General features: G+C 55.1%; 2 protein-coding genes across 2 annotated transcripts in view; both read right to left on the bottom strand.

Annotated features, from left to right (window-relative positions):
* Positions 1–1,075: 1,075 nt before the first annotated feature.
* Positions 1,076–1,895, bottom strand: LOC113490566 (hydrocephalus-inducing protein-like). The gene is made up of 3 exons (XM_026867086.1): positions 1,807–1,895; positions 1,442–1,626; positions 1,076–1,221 (listed from the first exon to the last, which is right to left on the bottom strand). The coding sequence occupies exons 1-3, from the start codon at positions 1,839–1,841 to the stop codon at positions 1,076–1,078; spliced, it is 366 nt and encodes a 121-aa protein (XP_026722887.1). The 5' UTR covers positions 1,842–1,895.
* A 104-nt stretch (positions 1,896–1,999) lies between these two features.
* The window catches only part of LOC113490565 (hydrocephalus-inducing protein homolog), a gene marked incomplete at its 5' end in the record, with an annotated part of 80,709 nt that continues 59,940 nt past the window's right edge, over positions 2,000–22,768 (bottom strand). The window contains 22 exons of the mRNA XM_026867084.1: positions 2,000–2,579; positions 3,049–3,663; positions 4,421–4,586; positions 5,563–5,704; positions 6,175–6,358; positions 6,654–6,818; positions 7,259–7,467; positions 8,596–8,769; positions 9,395–9,565; positions 10,556–10,718; positions 10,937–11,176; positions 12,260–12,409; positions 12,780–12,971; positions 13,084–13,211; positions 14,062–14,198; positions 15,212–15,345; positions 16,012–16,142; positions 16,655–16,832; positions 18,463–18,600; positions 19,454–19,663; positions 20,354–20,470; positions 22,331–22,523. Coding sequence (XP_026722885.1) covers positions 2,289–2,579; positions 3,049–3,663; positions 4,421–4,586; positions 5,563–5,704; positions 6,175–6,358; positions 6,654–6,818; positions 7,259–7,467; positions 8,596–8,769; positions 9,395–9,565; positions 10,556–10,718; positions 10,937–11,176; positions 12,260–12,409; positions 12,780–12,971; positions 13,084–13,211; positions 14,062–14,198; positions 15,212–15,345; positions 16,012–16,142; positions 16,655–16,832; positions 18,463–18,600; positions 19,454–19,663; positions 20,354–20,470; positions 22,331–22,523 — 4,228 coding nt within the window. The remainder of the gene's footprint in view (positions 2,580–3,048; positions 3,664–4,420; positions 4,587–5,562; positions 5,705–6,174; positions 6,359–6,653; positions 6,819–7,258; positions 7,468–8,595; positions 8,770–9,394; positions 9,566–10,555; positions 10,719–10,936; positions 11,177–12,259; positions 12,410–12,779; positions 12,972–13,083; positions 13,212–14,061; positions 14,199–15,211; positions 15,346–16,011; positions 16,143–16,654; positions 16,833–18,462; positions 18,601–19,453; positions 19,664–20,353; positions 20,471–22,330; positions 22,524–22,768) is intronic.

The raw sequence follows: 22,768 nt of genomic DNA, 5'->3' as shown, positions 1-22,768 counted from the left end.
TTGGCTCCATGCCATGCAGCTGCCGCCACAGCCCGACCAGTTTTTAACTCTTTCAGGGGTTGATGTACCAGTCGCCATGCAGTTGAAGATAACACAGCAATGGTGTTCTTCCTTACGGCCGCCTCAAATAAGGCGCTCCCTGCCCCTTTCCATGTTTCCAGATCAAGAGCAGACCGTGCATCAGCAGGGACCCCATTCCTTTTGCACCAGATAAGCAAAGTGTGAAGGGCTTTCTCCTCGTCAGAGGGAGGTGGCAGCAGAGGGCTCCACGATGGGAGGTGGCGGGGGCACTGCCTGAGGGATTTCTGCTCATTTGGTCTTTGTGGAGGAAACAACTAACGTTGTGCTTCCTCATCAGAGTCCTCACACAATCCCCTCGCCCTCAACCGCGTCTACATTTGGGACGGGCTCCCCCCGCTAGATCTGTATCTTGATCTCTCGCCGCTGGGATCCGGCCCGAGGACACCCCTGGATTATAAGGGGTTTCCCCTGAGCTTGCTTTCTCTGCCTTAAAGTCTTTTAAATTCTCTTTTAAAAACCTCCAGTTTGTAAGGAGGTCAGTTGCTTTCTTATTACCCCGAGAGGCACACTCAAGCAGTTTCTGTCTCAGTTCTTCCCATTTGCTCACACTAAATGCAGTGGAAGTGCCAGATTCATACCCTTGTGCTTTGCTCCACAATAACATTTTTCGGAGCTCTACGTCACCCAATTTGACTCCCCTGCGCTGAAGCACCAACTGCCACATTGTCAGAATCATACCCTCCTCCTTAGAGAGGCTGGCACCCACTGCTTTGTTCCCAGCTGCTCACCTGGACGGTGTCAAATTCCAAAAGGTTGTCAGGACTGTGCAGCTCTCCCTGCCGCTGCGCTTGACTGGGCTCCATCTCTGCAGCTCTTCCCGCCGCCGTTATTTATTTCCTCAGTGTTGGGATCACATCGGGGTCACCATTTGTCGGTATTGAGACAGACATGACAAACACCAAATTGTGCAAAATGGCTACTTTATTGTTCCAACAAGCCTTTTTATGACTTTTTGAAGCGTATGTGTCCGTATATGATCAGTTTTTGATAGAGTCTAACAGTTCACGGCTGTGTGCCCTCTTCTCTGTTGCAGCCTCGATGACCTTCCTCTCCTTGCGCTCAGGCAGTTCTGCTCTGGCAGTTCCTTAATCTTCACAGCTCTTCTTGGGACTTTCATGCCTCTTAATTGTCCGTGGTTATCTGCTCAAAGTCAGTATCAAACTTACATTCTGATCCCTCAGACCAGCCCAGGTCTCCCATAGTACCAGTACTGGTTCCCAGCTCCAAGCACAGGAAGAGACACTGGGCGGCTCAGGCAACATGCTCTGCCCGAGCCAGAAGGTCGCTGGGGCACAAGGGGCAGCCCTGGCTCTGAGTTCAGGGAGGAGCAGTGTGGGAGGTTCCCATGCCCCAGCCTTACCGTGGGGGTCCTGGCTGATGGTGGGATACAGGCAGGTACCCCTGCAGTGCACCTGGTACATTCGGTTCGTCCCCAGCACCTCAAAATGCAGCGTCTGATCAAACTGCCCCGGCACCGTGGAGCTGAATTGGACCTTCAGTTCCACCTCGCCGTGGGCAGGCACTATCCAGCGGCAGCTGCTCAGCCTGGCAATGAAAGAGGAGGCTTCAGACATTGCTAACGAGCAAACGTGAGAAGGAGGCGGCTCATGGAGTCGCCATCCCGTGGAGGCACCAGCAGAGGGTCCTTGCGGGGCTGGGGACGCTGGACCCCGCTTGGCAAGATGGACGTGAAGCAGAGGGATCACCTTCCCCCTCACAGCTCACCTGACGGATCTCCCCGGGGATGGGACCATGTCCATGTCGCTTTGGTGCGCCCCGGGGCGCTGCGTGGGTGCTCCCGTACCCGGTGCCTGGAGACCTCTTCTGGCTGGAGACCTCGCCCGGCTGGAGCTCCGCTTCCTGCTTGGCGTGACCGGCTCCTCTGACACCTTCACACCAAGGCAGAGAGGAAAGGGAGAGAGGTGAGACCTGCCCTGAGACACCCCCATCCCAGAGAGAAAGCTGCAGGTTTGTTAACAGACGGGAGAGAGAATAAACCACCAACCACCTCTGCCCATGGATTTGGTCTTCCTTATGGGACTTTGTTTTGCCTACAACACCCCTCCTTGCCCAGGACCCTCTCCTCAAGGGAAGTTGAAGGGTTTAGCTGTTTTTTTTTCCTCTCATCTTACAGAACTGCCCCATGTTTCAAGCAGAGCTGTCTCTTTTAGACAGACAGGAGGGATGCCTGCAGACATGGGGCCCTGTCATGTCTTCATTGCCCTTCCACAGTGATCTTTTTCCATCCCACCCGCCCCCCATGCCCCCATCCAGCCTGGATCCTGCCCTGGCACCTTCACTGCAGGCACATCCAAGAGACTTCTGGTGTCCTTCTTTTCTTCTTCTGCAGTGGCACCTTCAGGCACGACAAAGGCGAAGTGCTCGAGGGCTTCTCCTGCTGTGGGGACCATCCGCTTCTCCGGGTAGCGGATCACAGAGTAGAAAGCCGTAGGTGGAATGGGAGGCCCCGAGGGACCCAGTCCCAAGTCATCCAGGATCTAAAGCATAAGAGAAAACCCTTTTTATACTCCCGTCGCCTTCATCCTCACACTCCCTGAAAGGCACTGAGCTTTTGGCAATGGGTTTTGTTATGTAGATGGAGTACAGTGATTTTTTATGCCCAGCAGGGTGGGCAGGCTCCAGAGCAATGCCAGGACCTACAAGTGGGACCTAGAGAGAAATCTGAGTGACTCTGCTGATGGAAACAATGACCAGGAGCTGCCCTGGGACCATTTTGAGTGATTTCCAGACTGGGAAACTCTCTGAACAGAGAGGATGAGAACCCCTCCTCTTTCCCCCGACCTGAGGGATGGCAAGAACTTCCCCAGCCACGTGGCTGCTGTGAAGCCATCGTGGAACATCATCGGTGGCCTGGACAAGGCTCTGTGCTGTTGTCACCTGGTGGGACACAATGCACCAGGGCCCAGACCATGGCAGGCTCAGCATCTGAGCCTCACAGGGCTTTACCTGCTCTGCTGCTGGCAGCTTGCCACTCTCCAGGATCGCCCTCGTCACATCTGCAGAGCTCAGCACCTGGATGTCCAAGCAGGGCACCCCAACGTCCTGGCCTCTGGCTGACCCTTCTGCACATTCCCCTTCCAGCCCAGATAACTTGGAGTCCTCAAGAGCCTTCAGTTTTTCCAGACACTCCTTCTCCATCCTCTCCTGGCGCTCCTTCTCTCTGTCCCTTCGGCTCCTGCGACGGCGCTGGCCTTGGACTTGCTGCTGTACCACCTCCTGGTTCAGAGGGGACAGCAGGATACCCCGAGCCCTGTCCCAGGATGACAAAATATGTGTGACATCCTTCTGCGATGCCTCGTAGATCTTAAACCTCAGGGCCAAGTTCTCGCTGTCACTCCGCGCCTCGGTTTTAGTTTCCCCCTGTTCTGGGTCCGCAGGTTGTACAACCTCCGCTGGGCAGTCATCTGTCAGGGGAGCCTTGCTCTGCTTTTTCTTATCTTCCTTGACACTTGCAAGAGAGTCCGGGTGCTTCTTTGCAGATCCCTTCCTCTCTCCCCCCTCGGTGACATCGGACAGGTTGCCGATGGATGCGCTGGTGTTGCTCGTGGATGCATTCGTATTCTGGGCAGGAGGAGCAGGAAAAAGCGGTGAGCATTTCCAAGCACCAACTCAAATGCTGCAGGACAGCGGCGATCTTTGAAATAGCACCCCATGCCTCATCTGAGGCCTCTGCTAGGTGCTCTAAAAATCCCAGTTCAGAGCGCAGCTGGTACCCAGTTGAGCTCAACTGAAACCAAACTCCCCAGTGCCAGACTGATGAGGAGTCCTGCAAACCAGCTGAGAAACAGAACAGCTTCCCCGACCCAAACAGGGAACTTAAGACACCTCCTTACTCCTGTGCAGTCCTCTGGGCACATTTCTGATGTGCTGAGCATCCATCCCTGTGTCTGGCTGACACTTTGGGAAGTCTGGCTGCTAATGAATACCTAGATGGCCTGGTGGTATCTCCTGCCAGACAGGTAGCAAAAGACACCACATCCCAGGCAGGTCAGGGCTCAGAGGTGTAAGTCACATGCAGAACGGGGAGAAATGCTGGACTAAAACTATCTAGGGCTTGGAGTTATGTGAAGCCATGACTCAAAGGCAGCATGACCCTAGACGAGCAGCTCTACCCAACAAACCCATCCAAAAATACCCCTGGTGAAGAAGCAGCAGGATCAAACACTGGCTGCTGTTTCTCAGCACAGCCCCGTGTGTTACCGACGGCCAGGTGCTCATCCCCAGCACTGCGGGTGGCTGCTGGCTGTGCCAGGAATGGTACGGCTCAGCAGGAGGGGCCCCAGGGCTTTTACTCATCTCTATAAACACAACCACCCACCTGCCCGACTCCAGGCTGGCTTTTCTTCCTTGCAGCATTATCTTTGTCTTTCCCAAGCTTTCTCTTGGCCCACTTAGATGACTTCTTCAGGTCTTCTTCCTCCCTGAAGCGTTCTAGCTCCCACCGGTCCTTTTCCTCAAGCTCTCGAGCCAGCTGCTCCATCTCCCTTCAGCAAGACAAACAAAACATCCCCGAGAGTCACCACCAGAAATCTGGGCTTGTTGCAATCCCAGGTGGTCCCGCACTTCATTCACTGACCCTGAGGCCAGGCACAACCGTTAGACCAGCTCTGTGGGCTTCCCTCAACCTGGGGAGGCTGGGACATCCAAAGTGAGGGAAGGCGGGAGGGGACCTCCAGGGCCAGCCAAATCTAGGCTTTGCTGTCACAAGGTCTAAATTGCACTACTTCTCCAGTAAGGTCTACCTGGACACCTCCAGCAATGCTGACAAAGACTGACTGATCCAGGGAAACAAACTTCAGCTGGGGCTGAAAGAAGTGCTGACACACAGGCTCGCTTTAAGCAAGTCCCTCCCCAAGTTTCAGGCAGGAGTTAAGAGAGGCATAAGCTTATCCTGCATATCCTCCTGAAGAGGGCTGCTTTGCTGGATCAGAGCTTCTCCCAGGCTCACCTGCTGCTGCAGCTGAAGCTGAGCCTAGGAGAAACCAGCTTTATGGCTGGTGTCACTCAGTAAAGGAAAACCCTGGGGGCTCAGCAGTGCAAGGGCCTCACCTACACCAGGACTGGGATCTAAACCAAGCCAGCACAGCTGCGCCTCACGCCAACCCACACCACAACCCCTCTGGTTTGGAGAAGGGGGGCAATGAAGAAGATGAGAATGAACATCATTAACTTAGAGACACCTGTAAGCACAGTGGCAAGGCAAGCACAGAGCCCAGCTCCCTGCAGCCTGTGTCTAAGCCGAAGGGCTCACCACTAAAGTGGAGAGAGGGTGTTCTCATCTCACCGGAGGAAGGTGCCTCCTCTGCTGGCAACCAGGGAGGTGGAACTGGCAATCCTTGTGCTGCTGGTAATTAATGCTTTTGGCCTTGGTAACCCCTCTGAGCTCAACCAAGGTCTCCAGAGCAGGGAAACCCTTCGGGGACACTCTCCCGGGGAGGCACCCACAGAAGGCTTACAGACCTTTTCTTCCTCTCACGCTGGACTTGCAGTATACTGTTATCAAAGTGAATTTTCTCCTCCTCGGTGAGGGCATCATACTCGTCCTCGTCCATCTCCCAGAGGCGTGCTTTCTCCCTCCTGGCAGCTTCTTCCCGCTCCCGTCCTTCAGCACAGACCAGAGGAGAAACCGTCAGTGCCTGCAAGCAGAGCTTGCTGCTCTGGGTGAGCTGCCAGGGTTCACAACTCTGTCCTGACCCAGCCTATCATCCTGCCAGGAGATACTGGCAAGCTCACATCCCCGCTTCAAAATTCAGACAAGCCCCCAAACTATCGCTGCTCAGTGAGTTCCCATGCCTTGCCTGGCTCACACGCCCCAGCGCCATGGACACCTGGCCAGTGGTTAGTTATTGAGCCACAGCAACTTACACTTGTGCCCAAGCTTTAATGTTAGAGCTCAGCCTCAGCATTGCTGTATTTTAAGCAACTGAGAGCTGAGTGCTGGCTACACCGAGGCAGAAGGTGGAAGGATTAATAAAAACCCCTCTTACAAGTTCTGCTGGTAACCCAGATACACACGGGTAAGGTTGAAGGCTTGAGAGAGAACATTTCAGAGTTACAGAGGTGGAGTCTCACCTTCCTGCTCTTTTGCGGCCATCTCTCTGGCTTTCCAAGAAGGATAATCCTGGAACAGGTTCACAAAATAGATGTAAGGCCGATTTCTGACAGCTTTGAGCAGGCAGAGGAGAGCAGATGCCGTGTTGCGTGCAAAGAGGGTCTCCAGGCCATCAAACACCACTCCCTGGTAGCAGTCGCTCAGCTGCAGATAAAGCCAAAAAGGAAGAGAAAGTCAGCTGTCGCACGCATTGGGCTCTCAGCCAGTCACTAAAGCCTGACGTCAGAAATCACCAGCCATCACAGTTCCAAGTGCAGCAGCTCAGACAAGCTCTGATCTTCCCGCGCGCTCTGCCAGCTTATGGCATCTGCACCTTCACCCACGGATCCCTGCATGCAGCCCAGGACTCCTCCAAGAGCAGGCACAGCCCTCCTCCTCCTCTCTGAATTGCACCTCGCTGCCTGTCTCTCTGTAGCAAGAACGCCCCCACCCCACGTACCTGCAGCCTGTCAGAGAGGATGGCCACCAGCAGGTCCTCGGGCAGCACGCAGCTCCTAAAGCCCATCTCTCCTGATGTGCTGTCACCAATGTTCAGCGATTGCTGCGCAGGAATGCAGGGAAGGGGAGAGAGGCGAGAACTTGATGAGCCGTGCAATGTTGAACGCTACCAGAAAAATCAACCGCTTTGGAAACCCCCAAACAATTCCAACTGCTGGTCTTGGAGCTGGGGTTTCTCACTAGCAGGAGACTAGAGCAAAACTGCAGGCCAGCAGCTCCAGGGGAGCACACTGGAGGGTGCGTGCGTGGCCAGCAGAGACCCAAGCTCTCAAGCCCCCAGCGCAGCATCCCGCAGCTTTGCCCACGGCTGCAGCCACATTAGCCAGGACTGCACTTTGCCAACAAACGGCTGAGATGCCGTAGAGTGTTTCTGCCAGGGTTTCATTCCCAGCCCGAGCCATGCCCAGCCTGCCCAGCTGGCTCTCTGCACTACAGATCCCTGCACCAGGCTCTGGGTGACACAGAGCCTCCACTGGAAGCAGCCCCTTCACTTCTCATAGGCAACAGAAAGGTCCCAGGCATTAACCAGTGCAGGTTGTGCTTCACCTGGGAGCCTGTCAGATCCACCAGATGCTGCTTCTGGGATCGGGCTGTGGGGCCATCCGTCTTCTTCTCACCTGCCACAGCGCTCACCTGGCCTTGGGAGCTGACGGACTGCAGACTGACTTTGTCCACAGAGCTGGACCGGCTTGTGTCTCGGCTGCGCTTGGCCTTGGTGCGGAACTGCTTGCCGAGGGACTCATCTGCGTTGTGACCTGCGGAGGGGACAGACGCTCAGTGGGGAGCAAGCAGGCACCTTCCACCCCAATGGGCACAGCCCTGCGCCCTGGCAGGGACATGGCCCTCGTCCCCCAGCCTGCCGGGCACTAGCAGCACTCATCTCCAGAAGCAGCTCCTGCCCTGCTTCTCTTTTTAGCATGGTAAAACACACCACCTGATACTGGATTTTAAAGCCAGAGAGTTTTTAAGGCACAGCTCCGCGTCCCTCCTCACAAATGTGCACGCAGGTGACCCCGCACAGTAGCTCCCCTACGGATCAAGCCAAGGCTCCATCCTCCAGGAGCATCATTTCTGTACCTTGCACCCATACGGCATTCTCACGTGGAGACGGTAACATGCAGCCCTGCCCCAGCTGCATCCCCATCTCCACGGGAGCTAAATCCTCCGCATGGGCTAACCCCACCTGGGGCCCAGACCCTTCTTCCTTCCACCAGCTCCCAACCCAACCAGGTTCAAGGCTGAGCAATGCAAAACTTCCCCCACCAGAATTAGGGTCTGGCCTCACCCTGCAGAGCTCGGGGCACCAACTGCCCAACCAGGTTCTCTAAAAGTCTCTGGTCTCAGGTGCAGAACAGCACCACATGCACGAGTTGTGTGACCTGACAGCGTGTATAGGGAAACCTCTGGAGAAAAGAATCTCATCTGAAACTCTGGGAGGTTATTCTTCCCTTCCTCTCATGTTTCTGAAGCCGCACTCAAAGTCGGTTGTCTAGTGCTTCACGAGCAGCTTCAGAGGGCTTCTTCCTTGTTCAAGTGGGCAGCAGTTCTGCCTGATGGCCACGAGGAGTCAGCTGGATTCAGCTTTGAGGAAATGTAAAAAAACACCTGAGAAAAATACAGGTGTGCTTCACCACTCCTAGGAAAAGGAGTATGTGATGAGAAGCCCAGAGGCAGTAAAAGTGCCCCTGTCTGAGCCCTTAAAACAGAGATTATTTTCTTTAATAACATGAAAGGCTTTATGAAATGGCTTTGCATTTCTACACGCTGCACCCATGTTCCCTAAGAGACCCAAGGGCTGTCAGACTCCCTCTCTGCAGCAAGCAGAAGTGGATGGTCAGGGTGGGTTTCTGAAGCGCTGCTCTGGGTCCAGCGTGTCTCCTTACCAGCACCCTCTGCCTCCTTGCAGCTCTGCTCGATGGCAGCCCTGGTGCACAGCTCCCGGGCGTGCAGCCCTGCCGAGCTGCTCCTGTCCGAGATGGCTTCTGTCACCACGGTGTCGATGGACAAGCAGGCAGCGCCGTAGTATTTGGACAGGGCAACTGCTGCCGCTGTCTTTCCTTGGGAGAGAGGAAGACTGCTTGGTGACACTTGCACATGAAACGCTTTCAGGGACAGGCTCTAGAAAGTCCCCAGACAGGATTTCAAAGTTTCAAGGACAGTGGGAAATCAAGTGCCCCTTTAGGGGAGACCACGAAGGAGGGAGCTGAGCATGGCTGGAAGCGTTGTCCTCTAGAGCTAGGCGGATCACTTCCACCTCACACCCAGCTGAGCACTTTGTCCCTCGTGGTGACCTCAAGCCTGGGCCAGGACATTATTTCGAGCCCGGTCCCGCCACCCCTGTGCTGGCCGGCGCTGCCTCAGGCAAAGTCTGGGCATGGGCTGGGGGTCAGTGTGGGCGAGGGACCGCGCCCATGAGGCAACCTGGGCACTAGGCACCGTGCTCCCACCAAGCAACGGGGACACGGCCACCCTGTGTGGGGGGAGGATAGCCTGGCTGTGTGGACACAGGGTGAGCCACAGCACTTGCCCCAGCTGGTGAAGGCCTGGGACGATTTCATGTACCAGCAGGGCTGTGGCTTACCTCGCTTCGCTTCAACTAGTCAACCAAGCACCACAGCCCACCAGGATGTGTCTCTCCTGCTCCCCCCGCCCTCCTTGCAGCCACGGGCTCGGCTCACCTACCTGTCAGGGGTGCCCCATGGACGATGATGACGATCCCTCTGCGGTCTCGGGCCGCGCGCCCCTCTGCAGAGATATCGATGCCAAGGTGGCGGGCGATGGCCCTATGGACAGGGCTGTCGGCCACTTCTCCCGCGACCGCCTTGCTGCTGGTGATGCTCTGCCCATGCTTTGCTGTGTGGAACCAGATAGAAAAGTGAGCCTCCTGCCTACCTATGACCCTGATCATCCTCCCCATCCCCTCAGATCCTGGGAGAGAAGACTCTGCTGAAACCAACACCACACCGAGGTCTCACCATGCCCCTCCTTTAGGCTTGTGCAGATCAGAGTCTGCCCTAGATGGTGGTCAAGGTGCCTCTTCAGAGTATAGGAAATGGGCTAGCAGAAAGAGGAAAGAACAAGCATTTGGCAATACCTAACAGGACTCCCGTCACCTATCAACGTGGTCCCAGGTCCTGCTGAGTAAGGGGCGGACAGGCTGAACCAGGCATTTTACGCTGTCCCAAGGGAGAGGCTCCATTTGTACATCAAGTGATTATCCCAAAGCTGGATGTTTTAGGAATATTACTCCAGGAGATGTAGCTGGGCTCTGAATTCACCTAACACATTTGCAAAGAGCTCCCACCTTTGCCCTTAGGAGGTCACCAAAAGCCATCTCGGCTTGCAGTGTCATGCAGGACAGAGAGCACGCTGCCCTGCCTAGGAAAGGGAACAGCATCACCCTGATCCCAGCAGCTCCTGGGGGAAAAGGTGCTCATTTGGCAAAACTGGGGAGAACCTCTCTGGCCTCTCACTTGTCCCTGCCCTGTCTGCAACAATACCCATCCCCTGCCTTTTCTTAACACCTTCCTTCTCCTCTGTGTTCAGATTTAGAGTCCACCTCATTGGACTGGCTTTCTTCAAACACAGAGGAGAAAACGAATGAGCTCTGGGATGAGACAGTGTGAATGATCCCAGCAGAGGACTTTCTTCCTTGATCTGACAGAGACTGGACATCTTCAAAGTTTGTGTGTTACAAGCCACAGACTTTCACGCTGGAATTCCTCCACCAAGCTGGGGAATGGGTGGCTGCTGAAAGCCTGGGCTTCCCGTGGAGAGCTCAGGGTGTGTGGGCTGGACTCCCCGCTGTATCCACACTCAGGACAGCCAATGCCAAACCCTCACCGTTGTCCTGGCCTGCTGGTTCCCCAGTCTCGGACTGCTCATCCTGCAGCCTCTTCTGGTCCTGATAGTACTCCAGAACCTCCGGGGGCAGCTTCTCACCCGGGGCACGCGGAGGCAGCAATAAGGTGTTACGGCAGTCATAGTCTTTAAGCATCTGCAGGATCTGTACATGTAGGGAAGAGAAGCCATATGCAGGACGTGTTTCTAACAACATGGACTATCTAGGCCCCTCCACAGTCTGCCAGCAGAGCTGGCTAACCATGAAATGCCACCAGGCTTTGCCCTGGGGACTGTCTCCATCTCCCTGGCACGAACCCGGGAATGCTGGAGCACTGTGAAGCTACGGGAGCGTGCACATGGGGACCAGAGCTTCCCTCTCACCTGCTCCTCAGCAAGGTACTGCTGGTCGAACTCCAGAGAGTAAAACTCGATTGGGAAGTCGCAGGGGTTCTTTACCACCACCGTCCCCTCTGCTCCATGGCTGTACGGCAGCAACGGTCCCAGCTCGAGCACTGGGGGGCTGAACTCCAGCCGTGGCTCCAGCCCACGCCCCGAGACCTGCAGCTGGAGGTCCTGGCTGCTCTGGCAAACATTAATCTTCATCTCACTTCTGTAGGACTTCTGAAAAGAGAGAGGCACAGAAAGCTCCTCCATGAAGTCCCAGGTTACAGGGCCTCAAATTCAACTCTTGCCCCAGGGCAGGGGTGTCACCAGTACCTCTAAGGGGAATGGAAAACAGATGTTTACTTCCAGCAGGGGCTACAGCACCTGCATGCTGGCTCTGAGGAACTGGGATGAATCCTAATGTGAAGTCTAACTAGCTATATCGGTGTCAGATGAATCTAAAATGTACTATCAGATGTTTTCACCTAGTCTCAAGGGAGTGTGATGCTCATGAGAAATGTCCTGAGGGTTAAGTTGCCCAAACACAGTCCTGGCACTGCTGCATCAGGCAAACATCAGCTTGATGAATGAGCAGATGAGCTCTCACTGGCTAGAAATAAGGTTTGTGTTCTCTGCTCAGTGTTTGGCTCTGGTCAAAGCCAGACACAAGATGGTTACACCTCTACAGCAATTAAAACATCCCTGGGACTGTTCCCAGGCATGGAAGCACTTGTGTCCATCCTGTTACCCAATGCCAGTTTCCAAGTCACGGTGGCCACAGGCAAACTGCCTTTGGGAACGCCCCGTCATTTCAGCTGACTCCCAGAGTGCCTGGGAACGTGCAGGCAGGCTGAGCCAGAGCCACAGGGACTGCTGGCAGCAACCACTCCAGGCGACTGTCCTGCCGTGCCCAGGAAGGTGCCCGGTGGCTGTTTTGCCTGCTGGTACCAGCAGCAGGACTTGCCTAGACTGGCCCTTGCAGGCTTATCCCCTGTGAGAGCGCCAGCTGCTCTGCACCAGGGCGCTGCAGCCTCAATCAGGCGCCTGCAAGGGGGAGACGAGGGCAAACAGGCAGATTTCCCCCCATGCACCAAGAGGCAGCCACCCCAGTGTGCCCTGATGCTCTCTGAGCAAGCTCCCCAGGGGGATTTCAAAGCCCCTCTCAGAAGAGTGTGCTGCAGGGGAAACTGAGGCACAGTGGGTACGGGGCTTGCAGAAAGCTCTCTGTGGAGGCAGACGCCGTCTCCTCCTCCCTGTGCTGGGCTCTCGTTACCACACCGCCCTGCCAGACTGTCTGGGGGTGATACTCGCCCATCTCACCTCTTCTGTGGGTGAAAACCTCACTCGGACGTTGCATCGCTGTCCCGGAGCGAGGGTTCCAGCCGAGGGCAGCACCTCGAAGACACATGGCTGGGTTTTCAACTTCCTGGGCACCTTCTGATGCACCCCTGCTGGCCAATGCTTGTCCACCTGAGCACAAAAAACAATTGTGTGAAGTCTCCTCGGTCTGAGAGGACAGACCCTCGGTCCCTGCAGTGCACTGAGACACCGTCACGGTGCTGAGGCCACCCCTGGCCTGAACTGGAGGGAAAAGATGTCGGCAGGGCAGGCAGATGGGGAGGCACCATCCTCAGAAGAGGAGGAGCAGGGGAAGGTGGCAAAGAAGTGAAGCACCAGCTAATGCCCAGGTCCAGGTGAGCCAGCCTTGCTCTGTAGCCTCCAAAGCTTCCTCAGATGAGCTGCAGCCCAAGTGCTCCCATAGCCACAGGAGCAGAAAGGGCAAGAGAGGCAAAGGAAACCCAACCGAGAAGGTACGTGTTACACGTGGTCTGTGCTTTACCTTCTTAACAGGCTCATTTATAGTGATGAACCAGTTACAGGGGACCTGGAGCTGATTGTGGAGCTGGATGGTTTCTTCCTGGCACTGCCCACACTGGAGAGTGGAGAACTCCAGTCTGTCCCTGGAGACGCAGAGGGCTGGCATGGCCACGCTGGCACGGAGGCGGACGTGGAACGTGGGGCCTCCTGCTACCTAGGGAAGGACAGAGCATCCAGCTGAGAGCCCCGGTCACATCTGCTGCTGTCCCCAGCCTGCCCCGAGAGGCGCATAGGCACAGCGGGGCGAGGAAGCACGTCGCAGGTACCTTGATGGGCAGGAGCACGTCCACCTCTCCCAGCGGCAAGTTGGCACTCTGTGGGTCAAAGCACACTTCAAATGTCTTGCTCTCACGGCAGGGCAGGTGCTTCACGCGGTCCAGCTCCACACTGAAACCTTGAACAGATGAAAATAAAGCGGCTGAGATACACAATCAACATGAATGTGTCACAAGCACGTTAAGGCCGTATGTCCTGGCTGGCAGCTCTGTGAAGGACCCCTTTGTACCTGTGGAGAAGACTGCCACTCCTTCTCCCTTGTCACTGCACAGGGAGAAAGGGTTTTCACAGCCAGAATCCAAGACCCACATGGTAAAAAGGAAACATCTCAGTTGAGGAGCTCCAGCCATTCCTTCACTAGGCATCCCAAGGAAGGATGCACAGACCTCTCCAGAGGAGAATTTCCAACTAATTAGATTCCCCCATGCCATGGTGCTCTCTGAAAAACAATTTAGACGAGGCACCTGATCACCCTTCAGACACGGCGAGGCACTGTTTGCTGGTGCGGCAGCCTTACGTCACGGCCTGTTTCAAAGCCTGTTTTGATACAACAGAGGACCTCACAGGCTGTCTTCTCAATAAAGGCTGAACAGAAGTGCTATGGCATGATGAACTTTGAACAAAGCACTTCCAAACCACAAAGGGTCCATCTGTTTGCAACTCAAGCTCATGGAGTGCCCATCAGATCATGCTCATGGTAGCCAAGAGCAGAAGATGCTGGGAGGTGACCAAGGTGATCAGCCCACCCAGCCCCAGCAGGGAAGTGTTAGGGCAGGCCCGGGCGGGCCGGGTCTCTGAGCGCTGCTGGCCAGGATGACTCAGGCTCTAAAGCACCAGGCAGCAGGTCCCAAGGAGGAAAAAGTTATACATACAAGCACTCAAAAAACCTCCCCATATCCAGTGGCTTAAGTTAATCTGTCAGAGACAGCTCCTTCGAGCCCATGTGAAGGCTCTCCAGCACTGGTTACCTGTGCCACGCAGGACCCGTCCGTCAGCGCAGAAGGACACAGGGAACTGCCCGGTGTTGGTGATCCTCACGACATGCGTGGGGGTGTTACCGAGAATCACGTACCCAAAGTCCAGGAGGTACTCAGGCAGCTCAGCTCTGAAAGGAGGAGTAAGGACAGTCCTTAAACCACAGCCTGGCCACATTCCCAAGAGCATGAAAGATGCAAATAAAATATTTCTGGATTCACTGTTGCAAAAACTCAACTCAAGACCATGAAATCCAAGGCCTGACCACCTGGTAATAAGACTTTGGTAAGTCACCAGGAGCATAGGACCTAGGTTTTATCAGCTACTAGTGGGGCCTTAAAATAAAACTAGTTTAAAATGAATACTCATTTATCACAGCACCTCTGCTATGGAAAGCCACTGTAGGTAAGTCCAGTGGACCTCCAATGGTCTCAGTGAAACTGCTAAGCCCCATGTACAGCCCCAGCCTGAAAGTGCTTCAGGACCTTGTCACAGGATTCGCCTGCACAGGAAATCTTCACTGCTCTGCAACCACATCTGTCCCCAAAGCAGCACGGACAAATGTGGTAATCAACACCTGCAAGATTCATGGGAGGGGCCTTTCCTAGAGCAATCTCACTCGGGAAAGCACATACATGATCTGTTTTGCAGAGTATCTTCCCTAACTGGAGGCTACCGTGCCCGTGCCTCCTCATGGAGGAGCAGAGGGAAGATACCGAGGTAAGCCCTGCAGTCCCACCAGCATCAGAGCCACCTGATTTGTGAAGGGTGTGTCAGCCTCTGCGGTTCCCTACTCTGTTTTGCTCAGTGTGGTCTGTTAGCTGGAACAAAGATTTGAGTTTCCTCTTTCAGAGCTGGTCAGCAGGGATGGTCCTGGTGCTGTCTGGAAGGGCTTGATGCTCTGCACTAGCCCCCTCGGCCCTAAGAGCAGGACCCAGCACCTGTGGGGAGCTGAGCACCTCCAAAGCTCAGGGTGGCTCTGTGGCAGTGAGGACACTCAGCTGCTCACAGGGAGCACGGCAAAGCTACCAGGATCAGACCCTTTCTGAAGTCCCCACTACCCCCAGCTCTCAGGAGCAGGGGTGCACTGCTGGGTGTTACCCTCGGGGCACCTGGAGACATGGTACAGGAGCCCCTACTAACTTGAGAAGCCTCTGACGAGCACGCTGGTCAAAGGCAGTGGCCTCTGGGGGACCAGAGGTGAAGGCTTTCTGCTGCTCCAGGGCGTGTTCTTCCATCAGCAGCTGCTCCATCTGCATCTGCAGCCCAGGGTCCAGCTGAGGGAAGGAAAGGCAGCAGCTGGTTAGCAATGGTCCTTCCCAAGGCTCCCCCCCTGCTCATGTTGAGAGGGGTGACAGGGTCCTTCTGTCTCGCTGCTCAGTGTCTGTGACACCTCCTGCTCTCTCAGTCAGGGCCTCATCTCAAGGGCAACGAACTCCAGCAACTTTGCCTGCCCAGTCACTGTTACAAAAGCTGATCTGGCCAGACAGACAAGCCAGGAACTTTCCAGAGCTTCAAGTCTTTGTCTGCCCCCAGCCACTGTCAAAGCAGCTCAGACAAGAGCTCTCTTGTAAAGGGAGTCATGATAAAGCTGCTGTCTCTTAGAGATCAGCACTGGCAGCACAGTCCCGGAGCACAGTCAGGCTGCTGTATTAAGTTCTGTAAACCTGGCAGGGCTTGGGTTGTGAGCAGCAAATACCCCAGTGATGACCTACATCTCCATCATGAAGTACCATAAATTCCATCACTTGAGCAGGGTCTTCAGGATCTTTCCCTGGGGCAGCCCCGGGGGCACTGATGAGCTGATGCACGATCTTGGGCAGGTGTGGGCAGGGAGGTCCCAAGTGCCAGCAGGGCACCGGGAAGCCTGCTGCAGGCTGCAAGGGACCCAGTGACACTGGGGGAGGGTGGCACGCGTCAAACGGGGCAGCAGCCATTCTCACCACGGTGTCCAAGGGATCTGGGGGTGGCTCCGCGGCCACAGCTGCCCCCAGAACTGCTGCTCCCTCTCTCTGGCTGTCTTCTTCCATCTTTTCTATCACCTCCTTGAGGACCTTCTCATATTTTTCATTTCCTGAAGGAAGAAAACATCCACAAATAGAAGCAGGGCACAGCACCATGCCCCTTGAAGCTGGGAAGCCCCACTCCCCTGACTCTGTCCTCTCCCAGAAACACCCTCCCCAAGCAATGTATGGAAAGTAGATGCTGCTTCTTCTCTATCAACCCTGATGTTCTTTCCTACCCATCTTCCTCCCCACATAGGAGCATCTCATCCCCTGCAATGTGCTGCAAATCCAACCCTGTCAAAATCCCTGCCAGCCTGTGCTCAGCTTTCCAGAGCATTTCTGTCTAGCCATCACCTTCCCAGGGCTCTGACATGCTGGCAAGCTCTGCAGGATGGTTCCTGGGGCAAAGCCCATACGGGCGCATCTGCCAGAGCTTCAGGAAGCAACGGGTGGGTTGAGTGTTGGTCTGACAGCCCTGAAACCTCCAGGCTTGGTGGAGGCAGGTGTGAGCTGCCCTACAGGCATCTGACATGGGGGAGAAACAGGGGCCTCTCCTGGGGAGCAGACAGGCCGTGCTCACCTTTGATGTTCCTGGGCAGGTCCAAGTAGATGCTGGGAAAGCTCCCCTCTCCTTTCAGGGAGATTTCTTCAGGCTCCAGGTGACCCACTTGGATCTGGAAAGTCCTGTGGAAGGCTCCGGGCACTCCTGGTAGGTAGTAGACTTTCAGGACTTGCTCCTTGCCAGGTCCAACATAACCCTGCAGGGTGTGGGAGAAGAGGGAGAGAATGCACCAGAGAGGGTTTGGTGGAGGGATGGCTCAGACCACAGACATGCCGAGAAGAGAAGGCAGGTTCTCGTACATAAGAAAGTATCAGACAACATCGCCTTCTAGCTTTCACAGAATCACAGAAGCTGAGTTCTCCCACACCAGGTCCTCCGGAGGGCCCGTAGGGATGCATTCCCCCAGGACAGACCCACAGACCACCCCCTGCTCAGCATGAGCACAGCTCTGTCCCTAATGGTCTTTACCCTCTGCTAGCAAGAGCCAGACTGAAGAAATAAAAGCTCTTTTAGCAGCCACTATGCAAAATAAGTCAAGTGCCCACACTCTCAGCATGGCCAGCAGCTCCTGCCACAGCACATCAGTGGTTCCCAGGCTGGTGTTGAAGGGCCTGACCCCTTATAATGATCCCAACCAAACACCTCCTGCCTGTGCGGTTACACCGGGTTGCGTGAGCCTATCCAGACTCATGGTGACCTGCAAACATGCATCTCTGGAAAGCCAGGAGCAGAGACTAGGACGAGATCTAGGGAAAGTGTTGCCAGGAAGAGCACCTCCTCTCCGGGCTTCCAGAAAGGCTGCCCCAGCCCCAGGCTAGGCTCATGCCAACCAGGCTGAGAGCAAATGCAAGCAGAGAGCAACACAGCCCTGCATGCTGGGCTGGACCCTCGGCTCCCTGCTCCCCTTCACGCTGCAGGGAGAAGCTGCTGAGCAGGACAGATCTTGTCACTTGGTGCCCTGAGCCCCTGGTGCAGCGCAGAACACAGCTGCAGTGAAAGCCAGCCCTGCCAAGCTGCCAGCACCTGTGGGGCTGTTACAGCGACTGATCGGGGCCAAGCAGAGCTGGGTCTTGGGAAGCTGGCAGGAGAAGGGCGCCAGTGTGTCACCCCGTGTAAGAGACAGGCATGAGGAAATGTGAACGCCGTTTGGCTTCCTCTTCCCACTGCAAAAAGGGACTAGACAGGAATGCTGCTCCAGCCCAAAGACAGCCACGTAGGACTGAGAAGTTGGGACGGTGGGATGATGCAATCTCCTCTCCTTGCCTTCCAGCCCTGCTCCTGCCTCGCCCCCTCACTGCCCCACAGAGCTGCTGCGAAGCAGCAAAGCTGGAGGAGTGGGGGACCGGAAGAGTGCCTGCTACAATTTCTGCCAAAGCAGCTTCATGCCCAAGTGAGAGAGGATTTAAGTCCTGCTCAGTGCTGGCAGGGGCCTGGTAGGGTGTGCTACAGGCAGGGACAAGGACTAAGCCCTGTCCGATCACACAGCCTGGGCACGGTGACCCCCAGGGCACAGCCCGGCCCCAGTTCCCGCACAGCTGGAGCGCTCAGCAGTTGGGGTCCACAGAGCCAGGGAAGCGCTGGTGCCTCTGGCCGGTGGCTGCTGTGTGACAGCAGGGTCACCCGCCGGCAAAGGCCGTGAAGTGAGGCCGTTAGGACAGCGCTTGCTGGACCACCCCTGCCCCCCAGCAGCAGCTGCTTACAGCCCTGTCTCTCCTGTCTGCTTTTGTGGGTTGCTTCCTTTTTTATAATTTTGTGTTTTTCCCCCACAACCCCATCCTGGGCAGCGTGACCCAGAGCCAGGGTCCGGGCGCCTCCTCCGTACTCACCGTGCTGGGCAGGACCAGGGGCACGCCGGGCAGGGGGCTGTCTGCGGTCCCCACGCTGGGACTTAGCACCATGTAGCTGAAGCCCATCTTCCCTCTGTTCTGCAGGGTGACCTCTGCTTCGGTGACTTTGTTAAACAGCTGAAGAGAGGACAGAGGAGTGGCAAGTTGAAGGCACAGGCCTGATACTGGGAACCTCCTTCTGCTTTCACTGGGATGTGAGCAAATGAACTCAACGCAGGAGAAAAGCAGAGGCAGAGGACGTACGGGCACTTGAGTTTCCCCGGGTAACCTGGGTAAGCCACCGCCACTGGGCACCCCTTAGCCCTATACAGGAACAGACACTAATGGTGGCATGCAGAGGGGCAATGCCAACCACAGAGATCAGTCATAAGGAAAGCAAAGAGGAGACAAGCTCTCTGCACCTCATGGTGTGTCATCTCACACCAAGCTGGGACAAAGGAGGTGGCATCAAGACACTGCAGAAGAAAAAGCACCTGCAGCGACAGCAAAATGGGAGACAGAGCCAACAGCTGGAAATATCTGTGGGGTTTTTGACCAAAAAGAAGTGGGGATTATTCTAGGACTTCCCAGCTACAGTGACTGGGAAGCCCAAGTTAACTTCCTCCCTGGTTTATTTTGCTGATTAATCAAGAACATTAAAAGAGAGCGCCTCCTGGGACCTCAGGCTTTAGAAGCGGATCAGCAGATGGACGTCTTGGGGCACGTCCCTCTGGAGATCGCCACTGGGACCCTGCCTGCCCCAGGAGGCGGCGTTAGTTACCTTGAGGAGGAGGAATTCCCAGATGGAGGGGGGCGGACATGGTCATTAAAAACCAGCTTGGATGCAGGACATATCACTCCAAGGTTGTACTTCCAAGCCATAGAGCCAACAAAGTAGTTGGGAAGGGGAGAGAGCCCCAGGCCTAGGTGGCAGCAACATGCGGGTGATGGTTTCACGACAAGGACCTCTGCCAAGAGAGCCGTGCGGTACCTGCAGCCCACAGTCGATCTCTGTGACGTCTAGGAGGTGGTTGATGAGTGAAGCCTCCCCACTCAATGCAATCTCATAGGTCGGGCCTCCCTCCACCCTGCACAACGCCGTGACGTGGGCGACGATATTTGTGTGGCCAAAGAAGGTGAACATGACCCGCTGGCTCTCGCCTGGCTGCAGCACACCGTAGAGCGGCAGGACATCGAAAACCTGGAGGTAGGCGAGATCAAGATATCAAGCATGGAAGTTGATGCAGAAGAGCAGCCACGGCTTGGAGCAAAGTACAGACGGGGCTGCATGGGGGCTCTTCCTCAAACACCGGCAAAATCACCCTAATCTCATCCTGTACCCATTCCACTTACCAGTGGAGGGGCCACAGGAAAAACCTTGTCCCATGCTCCCTCATTAATTAATACACTACATATTAAAAGTAATTTGGGATGTCTCCTGGCAGCAAGAAATTCTCTCCACTGCAGAAAGTGCCTTTAAAAGCACCTTTTACTGCCCTAAGCAAAACACAGTATTCAGAGGTGAAAGCTCTCAGAGCTGGGGGGGAGGACTCCAGCCCAGCTCATCTGACTCCTGATGCTTTTCACTCTCTCCGATTCACATGCTGTGCGCTCCCAAGATGCTACAGCAAAAGCTACCGCAGAAATTTCCTGTTGACCACCTGATTAGCAACAAGATGAAGAATGCCCTCCATAGCTGCTGCACAGGTCAGCCCTACAACATGTCCTGTGTGTCCTCTCCAGTGACCAGTTACTTCAGCAGCACTGTGCGATGGGCTTGGAGGGACGCGAGGCCACTCTGCGAGCAGCATCGAGGGCCACCAGTGTGGAGGGGGGGCTACAGAACTGCTTGCCACACTGGAAACGTGGCACAAGAAGGATTCCCACTTACCTCCTCAATTCCCAAGCTGACGGGCTCTTCCTCCACAAACTGCATCTGTTTGTTGATCCCCACCAGGCTCTGCGTCTCCACAGCCCCTTCCAGCTCCTCAGCAGGGGATGGCAGCACCTGCAAAACAAGCACCATGGGCTGCAGCTGGTCTGGGTGAGACCACTCTGCTGCAGGCTCCGCCACCTCACCCAGCCAGGAGCAGCTGAGATGGGACCTGGGTGCAAATCAAGTATGTCCGTGCCATCCGTTGAATGTGGGTCCAAGCCCACCCACAGGTGAGACACGGGCTCCGCCTGCACTTCCTACACGCAAGCGTGCATGGTGAAGCTGAGTGCACACAGCCCTCAGTCCTGGCAGAGACCTCAAGGGCATTTGGCACCCTTGTGCCAGACCAGCTTTGCTCACTCCCGCCCAGGGAACGTGCCCAGAACCCCATGCCTCAACAGGTTAGGTTCTTCAGGACAAAAGCAGCAAGCAAGAAGTATCAAACCAGGAAAATAAGGGCTTGGCACAACTATCCAGTTTCAGAGAGTGCTTAGGTTTCATCTCGTGCACCCATCAGTGCTGGAGAGCTGAGGATCTCCACCAGGTCACTCTCTTGAATGACACCTTCCTGAAGAAGGCGGCAGAGATGTTCTGTCTTGCAGCAGCTGAGAGCTGGTGTTTGACCTCAGAGGTGCCATCTTTCAAAAGGAACCTCATCCCCTATTTAATAAGCGAGGGCTTTGTGAGTGCTTTTGAAGTGTGGCAATACCTGCTTCTTCAGTAACGTGAAGAAGTGCTTTTTGCTGGGGCCTTGGCATCAGCAGAATCTGCAAGAATTTTTATGGGACATCTTTACACCTAATCAGAGGCTACATCTCCCCGGTAGATGAAGCTCAGAATCAGAAGATTCAGTGCTCTTTGTCTCATCTCCACATTTTCAAGCCTAGCAAAGCTTTGCCAAGTGCCTATTCCCAAAGATTCTTACCCACAACTTTCCTAGGCCTATGGTCTCCCACCTCCCCAGGGAGGTTATGTGGATATTGCCTTGACACAGTCACACAAGCAGAAGGGGAAGCTGCCATCCAGACGTATGCTTTGAAGCCTTTTGGATCCTACTTAGCCACATCTACTTGATTTTCTCTGGTTTGTTTCTGCATACATGGCAACAAAGCAGGAAATAAAGAAGATTCCACGCTTCTATCCAAAAAAAAATCAGCCACGCTATTCTTTACGTCTACGGGGTATCATTTCTCCTGATCCAGAAAAAATGTGCCGTTATAATGTTAAAATGACCAAAGTTTGGATGTGAGCAGGTGCAACCCCTCTCCTTGAACTTAATGTCAACGCCAGTGCTTTCAGAACTTCCCATGCTTTCTTGCATCCTCTTTTATTGCCCCAGGAGCAGCCTCTGTCCCACACAGTGCAGAACAAGGCGCCAGTTCCCACCAGCACGGACATCAAGCTCCAAAGCACCGAGGTTCACCAGGAAGGTCAGCAGACCAAAGGCCATTTTTCATGCCAGGAGGAAGAGACAATGACTTTGAAAAGTCTCATTTTATCAAAGATGGCTCTGTGGCCATCCCTGCGATACTGCAGGTCTCGGGTGAAGGCAGAGACATAAAAACAAGCGGCTCCAGCTGGGGGTGAGAAGGTGGTACCTGGAGATCACAGTACTTGGCACAGCTTGATACAGGAAGGAAACTGGAAGCCTTCACATCATGATGCAGATAAAAGGCTCATTTTACAGTGTAAAAATAAGCTAAAACCCCCCAAACTCAGCATAGGTCTGTAGGATCTCAGTGGGCTTCTCCAAGCAAAACTATCCAATTTCTCCCCCCCCAGAAGCCCCACGTCCAGCCACTGGCCCTACTGCCAGCCCACCCTCAGGGCACATGACAGCAGGGCAACAAAAAGGGGGATTGGCACAAGCACGGCTTTTCAGTGGCAAGATGGGGGAGGCAACGCAAGCGGTAGGTGTACAAGAAAATCTACCTTTGATTCCAGGGAGTCATCTGCATCTGCTGGCTCCTGGGCAGGATCTCCTGTGGCTCCCAGGGCTTCAGCTGGCTCCTCCACATCTCTATCCCTGCAGCTGCTCCCTGCAGACACTGAGCGCTCCGACCAGGATCCCTCCTCCTTTCGTGGTTGAGGTTTGGTGAAAAATTTTGGTACTGGAGGGCTGAACCTGGAAAATAACATGACTTTGATTGTGGACCTGCAGTGGGAGGGAAGGAAGCCTGCACGAGCCGCTCCTCGGCAGGATGCTGCCCCCGGCTGCGCACAGCTGGTGTGAATTCAGTAATTGGTCTGACCCAGCAGCTCCCAAACCAGGATGGAGCAGGTCAGCATATGGGGCTGCCTAGGGATGACGCTGGTGCAGCAGCGGCACAGGCAGCTGGCAACTGGTTGCAAGGAGAAGCTTGCAAGGAG

This window comes from Athene cunicularia, unplaced genomic scaffold, assembly GCF_003259725.1.
Source record: "Athene cunicularia isolate RWA unplaced genomic scaffold, athCun1 SCF_14, whole genome shotgun sequence".
In the NCBI taxonomy this organism is placed as follows: Eukaryota; Metazoa; Chordata; class Aves; order Strigiformes; family Strigidae; genus Athene; species Athene cunicularia.
Note: the sequence above shows the minus strand (reverse complement) of the source record. Positions and strands in the feature narration are given on the sequence as shown.

Coding starts and splice junctions, on each gene's coding strand:
- LOC113490566 (XM_026867086.1), bottom strand. CDS start 1,841: ATGGACATGGTCCCATCCCCGGGGAGATCCGTCAG. Junction 1,627..1,806: donor TCCCCGGGGAGATCCGTCAG/GTGAGCTGTGAG, acceptor TTTCATTGCCAG/GCTGAGCAGCTGCCGCTGGA. Junction 1,222..1,441: donor CATCAGCCAGGACCCCCACG/GTAAGGCTGGGG, acceptor GACTTTGAGCAG/ATAACCACGGACAATTAAGA.